This window comes from Zingiber officinale, chromosome 6A (assembly GCF_018446385.1).
Source record: "Zingiber officinale cultivar Zhangliang chromosome 6A, Zo_v1.1, whole genome shotgun sequence".
Lineage (NCBI taxonomy): Eukaryota > Viridiplantae > Streptophyta > Magnoliopsida > Zingiberales > Zingiberaceae > Zingiber > Zingiber officinale.
Genome location: NC_055997.1, coordinates 89631627 through 89639521, shown reverse-complemented (window position 1 = coordinate 89639521; position 7895 = coordinate 89631627). Strand labels below are relative to the sequence as shown.

Genomic DNA, 7895 nt, shown 5'->3' with positions numbered 1-7895 from the left:
TACCGACAGAGGATATCTTTGTCTTGACTTCTTCTCATTTAATGATAGATGGAGTGCTCTATTTAGTTTTCTCTTTCCTTTATTAATTATCCGTCTTTTCCTTTTTTATCATTTCATTGCTTCATTAAGTGTGTAATGCCAATTCCATTCTTCGAGCCAGACGGGTGACCCGCTCGGCTCGGGCTCCCGACTTACGTAGCTTGCTCTCCTGCCGACCGGACTAACTATACTTCTTTACTCAAATAGCCGATCTGACAAGGGTCTCTCCGACCGGCCAATGATCCGCTCCATTTTTCGAGCCAGACGAGTGGCCCACTCGGCTCGAGCTCCCAGTCCGCATAGCTTGTTCGCCTACCGACCGGACTAACTATACTTGTTTACTCAAATGGTCGATTCGACAAGGGTCTCTCCGATTAATCAATGATCCGCTTCCTTGATGTTGAACGTCTTGATTTTGACATATACCGTGATAATTGACTCGTGTCAAATTGACTCTTCCTTACCACCGCATCAGTACGATTCTTTACCACCGCATCAGTACGATTCTGATAACTATGGATTATTTAACAACTTGGTCACCAGTTTTTCAATTCCTTGGTGGTTATGAAATGTTATCATTTTTCATTGTAAAATTTAAATAATTTTAGTTTTGTCGCTACAAACGGTAGCTAATATTCTTCTTCTTCTTCTGTGTTTTAATAGGACTGCAGCTTCATGAAGAAGCATGGTTCAGATTTGTCATGGTCATCTTGATCGCAGTTGTGATATATGCCTCCTTTTGACAGTATCATGCTACATGAACTAATGAGTTGTTATTATCTCTTTTTCTTCTTATTCGGCAGGAGAGGATTCCAACTCTATCAAATCACATTTACTGATTCAAACATTTTTGAAGGTGTGAGTGAAGTCGTGGGGAAATAAACATTAACTTCCTGAGGATTTTCAACAAACTAAAATTTAGACAGTTTAGGGACAAAAATCTGTGTTGCAAAATAATATTCTCAAGTAATACAATTTATCATTATATATAATTAATGTGAAAGAACTAAATTTCCAACCACCAACATTCTCCAGCTGAATTATCTTAATTTGCCACGACTTTTCATGCAGTAAATTTACTGTAACCTATTTGATATCTGCTGGTGTGCCACAGGGTTTTGATTTTCAAGGCCTGTCAATTGGAATGCGTTGTTAGATCAACTTGAATAGGCGATTGGGAATAGTGACAAGCAGTTCTGATGATATTCAGAGTGTCTGTTGCAGTGTACATGACAGCTTCACGTGAGCTGATGAATGAAGTGGAGTTGATGGTTCAGACCACTCAATGATGCATTCTCAAGTGTGGCCCACTCAAATCTGTATCGAGTAACAGGGAATCTCTGCAACGCTCCTGCTTTTTCCTCGTAGCATGCAGTAAGACAATGATGCAACACTTCAAAAAGCAGAAACTAGAGACAAAAGCTGAATCCTTGAATTATGTTCTTCTTTCTACCCAAATAAGCAGAATTCTCGAGTGCCTTCTGTGTAGTTGTCCCTACTCCCTAGCAACTAAAGAAATGATTCTTTGTTGCAGCAGCCACTGAGAAGGTTTTATTGACCAATCAATGCAGCCTCCAGTGTAATGTTATTGCACTCTGTTGTCATCTGCAAGTATACAGCTCGTCGTGTCCTGCAAAATGAGCCCACGGTTCTAATTCTTGCATTTAAAGAGAAGTAGGCTCTGGGTCCGACTTTCACTGTAAAATTTCAGATACATCTATAGAACTCAGTTTGCAAATCCTATAGGCCATACTGGCATCTCTGGCGGTGCACTGGAGAGCGGAGACCACGTCCCGAGATACAAGTGACACAGACCTGCCACTGTTTCAATCAATAAAGGATTTTGTCATTTCTTCCTGGCTCTATGAACAAGTCTACCGTTTGAAGCAAACAAAGATCTTGCCTTTTCTTCATGGCAACAATAAGAGTGCATTGCTATTTTGAGGATCGATCACCAATGTCTTCGAGCCGAGCGATGACGAACTTGATTTCTGGTCTACCAGAAGGCTGGGAGGAGCAACAAGCCATTGCCAATTGGAACAACATCAAGACACCTTGTTCATTGGTGGAGTTTTGATTAATGCTATGGTTAAGCAGCTCAGGGTTGAAAACATCTGAGATTCTGTGCTCGAGAGCTAAATTTAGCAGGGAACTGGGCAAATGAAAATCCTTGGAGTGTAAGAATTTGCTGTTGTTGACAGGATCCTTCTGAGTGAGCATCTCCAGGAGGATCACTCCGAAGCTATAGATGTCGGTTTCTTTGCTGACATCTCTCACCTTGACCAGCTCGGGGGCTTTATAACCCTGAGCTGCAGAGACTTCGAGCATCTCCTGCGCCGCTGAGGGATTCAAGATGAGGTGCAAGCCGAAATCCGAGAGGCGAGGCAGGTAATCGACATCAATCAAAATGTTGTTGCTCTTGAGGTTACCGTGCACAATAGGCTTCTCCAGTCCCGTGTGGAGATGATCCAATCCCTTGGCAATGCCGATAGATATCCTGTAAATGATATCCCATCGGTGTGCTTCTGCAACACCAGCTGTAGATTATACAATTCAGTTAGTCCTTGGAACAGATTGATTATCGTGATCGATCGATCGGTCAGTGTTTCTTTCACGATTGATTTTTTTTTTTTGGCTAAAAAAGAATTTTATTGAATTACAATTCTGTTCCTCGTATTTATCAGGGAAAACAAACAGATCGTAAACGACAACTCGAAATGAGACAATTTAGAAGGACAATTTGGATAGTAAAACTTGAACTGATAAAATAGCAGACAAAAAGAGGAAATTTAGACGGTTAAAATTGCTATCTTCTATTGTGAACACCAGATCACGAGGGGAAAAAAAAATCACCATTTCCCCTTTAATCTGGAAAAAACACAACAAACTCACCTCTCAAGAGCTGCTTCAGAGACCCAGCGGCGTAGAAGGGATGGACCAAGAGCTTCTCTCCTCGCGGCCCGACGTACATCGCCCGCAGCGGAACCACGTTGGGGTGCCGGATCGCCCCCAGCGCCCGGACCGCCGGAAGCACTTCCTCGGTCCGCGCCAAGCAGGCAGGCCGAACAAAGCGAAGCAGCACCACCGCGCCAGTCTGCTCGATGCTGGCCCTGTACAGCGTCCCGTAGCCCGATTTCGCCACAACCTCCCCCGGCGCGTCCAAGATGTCGTGCACCGTCAAGCTCTCACCCCCGGCGAACTTCATGAGGTCCTCCGGCTCCAAATCTCCCGCCGGAGTGCCGATCTCACCGCCGATCTCCGAGGATTCGCTTTTGCTCCGGAAAATCATTCTTTTGCAGAGGAGGAAACACAATGCAACCAAAATGAGCGGAACGAAGGAGCAGAGAAAACCTAAGAGGAGCTTGATCTTGAAGTTTTTCTCCATGTCAGGCGTTCCAAACCCGATCTAGCAACCAGAAGCTAAGGAATTCAGCATTTTGGTGAAATTTGAAGGGAAATGTGGGAGGTCGATCGGGATCGGTTTGGGAATCGAGGAGGCTGGAGGAAGTTTAAAAGGAGACAGAGAACAGAAGTGAGATGATGGTTAGGGAGCAGTGCCAGGACGGAATCTCCAACGAGTAACGTGGATAGTAATGAGTGGTGGGTTGACGTGAGTCGTGTTTCGTGGTTGTTCTGCCGTGTAAAATAGGTCAGCGGGCGGGATGATGACAAGTGAAAATTAAGGGTGTCTTTTGTTTTTTGTTTTTAATTATTTGTTTAACAAATATAAAAAAGACACTCTTTTTATAAAAATTGTGAAAGAACTTTATTTTTTTAAAAATTTTATTTATTTATTTATTTATTATAAAAGTAAGTCCCATTACATCTCTATACACTTTATGTTTTTTTTTAATTACCTTGTTTTTACGCTATTATAGTAGTTATAGATTCCAACTTAGAAAATAGTTACTGCAGTATCTACATTTTAACTATCATTAATATAAAAAATTATAATACAATAATTATTATAATATAAACATTTCGATTCTGATAAAATATATTGCAATAGCATTTTATTTTGATAACCCTGATCAATATTAATTATATTATAATAGTACATTAATTCTGATAATACGATATTCTAGCAACTATAGTTTATAACTCTTCGGCATGAATTTAATCATCCATGTGGATCTTAACACATGCATTTGTCAATTTATGTTAAACTCCCTCTTAATGGTGTGAGACAGTTATAAGAGAGTCGTTAATGTGGTGATACCATATTTTTATAATTCATAACTCTTATAATATGAAAATTTCATATCTAATGAGCATTGTTTAATATTAGTCAATTAGCGAATATCACATTATAGAAACTATAAAATTATAGTTGTTGTAAGAATCATAATTGTTATAATTATATAACAGTTACATAATTGTAAATGTTGTAATTACGTAATAGTTATGATCTTTTAGTTGCTATAATAATGTGAAAAATAAGAGCCACGACCCTGTTTAAGTTTTATCTTATATTTTTAATAATTTAGATATTCTATTTTAATCCACATATTAAATATCTACCTCCAAAATATTCATTCTATTTAAATTTAATTCTTAATTAATAATAAAATATTTATATTAAAAAAAATAAAAAATATTTCTATCTTAATTTGTTATTTTAATTCTTTTAAAATACTAATCAAATATTATTATAATAATTTTTAATTTAAACTATATAATATTTAATCAAGATTATTTTAATCTGAATCTAAACTACTCTAATATTTATCGAATAACTGTAGAATTAATTAAAGCTAATAAAAATATTCAACTTAATTAAAAATATTATAATTATTATATAGTTTATTAAAACTATTACAACATAGAATTTCATATTATAATTGATAAATTATTATAATAATATTGAACTAATTAGGTGTGGAAAAATTATTTAGAAAAAAAAATATTTTTTTACATATTTTTTCTAACAAAAGAGTACTTAATCTCTTCTTTATTAGATTTTATGCATGAAAAATGAGAAAGAGCTCTTTGACATTGAAAGTTTATTTTTTAAAATAAATTATAGTGCTAAACCAAGTGGAAAACTTGTTTTGAATTAAGACTTTTATAATAATTTTATCAAAAAAATCTTTTATTTTTCTAGTAATTTAATATTCAATTCTTTAAACCAACCAATCGTAAAGATTAGTGAGAGCTAAGAAATACTAAAGATATCCATCCTATTTTTTTACCATCGCATGCTTGGGGAGGGAAATACAATTAGATTAAATTTTTATCTAATTATAGTCAAATTAAATAATGCAACTTGTTAGGCCACTCTCATACTTATTAGCCACTACTCCATCCCCAAACATTCATGAGCATCACTAAGTTTATTTTCCTACGTATCATCTTTTTTGGGGTCAATTCATCTATACACCCTTATTTGAATTATAGCCAAATTTCCCCCATCTACTTTTTCAACTCATAATTAAACGTGCATCACGAGTAGAAGTGGGCTACACGTTGCTTGTCGCATTGAAATAATAGTAGCAATAATGGCAATTTAATTCCTTAATTGTGGCAAATTTTACTATGTGCTCACATAAGTTTAATATTTTTTCCCAAATGGCATGCTCATAATCTAGTTTGTTCGATGCATTAATTAAATATATTATTATTTTTATACATTTATAATAATTATTTTTTTAAAAAAAAATAATACTTCATAGTCAATGTTATGACTTAATGTACTAAAATTTTATTTTATATAAATTTATAAAAATAAACAATTATTCCCATTAGTCAAACTATTTTTTAAATTTTCTAAAAAAAACATTCTCCTTTCGTTCACACCACTTTGGTATAACTTGTGGTTGGCTATAGACATTAATTAATTAATAAATATAATATCATTAAGTTTTGGAAGGCCCAACTACATTATTTAATGGGCTCGTAGACAGTAACGTGGGTCAAAGTGTGTTCCGACTTGATTGGGCTTCGAATTGGATGACTTTCTTCTAATTTAAGTATAGTTTTAGATAAATGCATTAAATGCCTATTAGTCTGACATAAATAACATTGAGTGGACTACTAATATTTCCTCATATTTCTTAATTTCTCCATACTTAATCGATTAATATTTCTACTATAAGGCAGGGGACACAATGCCCCACTTGTCCTGATTATCATTAACTAGTTCTAGTTGTGCCCCCACATTCTTTAGAGAACAAGGGATTGCAAAGTACACATTATTAAAGGTGCATGTGTAAGTGATTCCAATCATATGTACTCTGTGTTTTTTTTAAAATAATTAATTAAATTAACGATCAAAATCATTGATTAGCTCGAGGACTAATTAGCAATCAAATTAGTGCACTTAATTCAGTGGGAAAATAAGTATTTGGCAGAACCAGTGGAGGTCCATCAGCTTAAGCGCAAGTTAATCGCTAATTATGGTTAATCAATAGATTAGCTCTCTAATTACGACGTGCACGAGGTGTATGAGCTGGATCGTGTGGCCACGTGCTCATATAATAATAATTATAATCACATGGACGTTGCCGCATAATTAAAGCTTTAAAAGGAAATTAGAAGCAACCGGCTCCGTTCGATGAAACCCTGCTGCACGCGGCTCGACGGACGAGATTGGATCCGATTAGCTAGTGGCTAGGAATCATTAGAGGAATTATTCCAAGTCAATCAGTGGATATAATTATTGCTGCATGATTGTAACGGTTGGAAGATACCGCTCCGTTACACGTACGACTAAGCAGATGCGCTTTGGATTCCCGTGCCCTCGGCGGGCGGTCGCGATCCGACGAGCCCGTCCATCCGACGGCTGGCATCTCAGTCAGCGATCGAAGCCACGAGGACACTCCGAGAATGATACGAATAGATTCCCTTTTTATCAATTAAAGAAAAAAAGGGAAATCACGACCGTCGGTTAGACCGCACGTGCACGTGTTGGGTCGTACGCGCGCCTCGCTGTCCTCGCGGTGGTGTCACATGCCCGGGGGCACGAAGCCACCCGAAAGAGGCCCACCTTTATGTTCGAATTACGATGGCGCACCGAGTGGACTCGGGCGGAGTTAGTGCGAATCGCGCGGGGGTAAAATGGGAAGAGGAGGGCCTTGGGTGTTGGACCACGTGCGGGCCATATTAGTTTAGGGTTCAGGGAAATGATGAAGAGTATTGAGAGAGGGGGACACGTGGGACAGGTAAACATGCGATGATGGGGAGCAGGATTAATCATTAGTACGCTTCCGCGACACAATGACGGCTTTTAAATTCCAAGGTTCGATGGAAACATTGTGGAGGTTCTTTTGCATTTATCACATAAAATTGAGGGGAAAAATAAAAAAAAAAAAACATTCACATATCGCTGTTAGTGCGGCCTTAATGAAAGTTAAAGACTTAACACTTTGGCTAAACGCTGTTTGGAAAACTCTGACAAGTCGTAAACTGCGAACTGATTAATCGGTGGTTGGCAAATGATAGATGCAGTGATGATGGTGGGGTCTGAGAAGGACATAATGATGAGCGGCATTGCTTGAATAGGGGGACATTGAATGTTGTGTAGGACGCCATGTCGTATCGCCATCAACGGACTGTAATAATTGCACAACTCCACTCCCCATCGCATGCAATGCCATGAGTTGTCTCACTGCCATAATTTTAAAATTTTTTTCATCGTCACATTTAATTTATATATATATATATATATATATATAGGCAAAAGTCGCCGGTGCAAAGCGACGACGGCGATAAGGCAAAGTGAGCCACGGGTTTCGCGTGACCAGCTCAACTAACCATGGTTAGGAAAAAGCATGTGTGGTTAGGATAGACACAGAGCATGACACACACATGTAAAGGCGATCATAAAATCTGATCGACTATATATATGAATGCCGTTC

General features: G+C 37.7%; 1 protein-coding gene across 1 annotated transcript; it reads right to left on the bottom strand.

Moving 5' to 3' along the window:
• Positions 1–979: 979 nt before the first annotated feature.
• Positions 980–3353, bottom strand: LOC121996881 (putative kinase-like protein TMKL1). The gene is made up of 2 exons (XM_042551042.1): positions 2932–3353; positions 980–2576 (listed from the first exon to the last, which is right to left on the bottom strand). The coding sequence occupies exons 1-2, from the start codon at positions 3326–3328 to the stop codon at positions 1975–1977; spliced, it is 999 nt and encodes a 332-aa protein (XP_042406976.1). The 5' UTR covers positions 3329–3353; the 3' UTR covers positions 980–1974.
• Between the last annotated feature and the right edge of the window lie 4542 nt (positions 3354–7895).

Excerpts from the sequence above, each read along its gene's own strand:
- LOC121996881 (XM_042551042.1), bottom strand. The coding sequence starts at position 3,328 with ATGATTTTCCGGAGCAAAAGCGAATCCTCGGAGATCGGCGGTGAGATC. Across the intron at positions 2,577-2,931 it reads TCTGAAGCAGCTCTTGAGAG|CTGGTGTTGCAGAAGCACAC; the intron begins GTGAGTTTGTTG and ends TATAATCTACAG.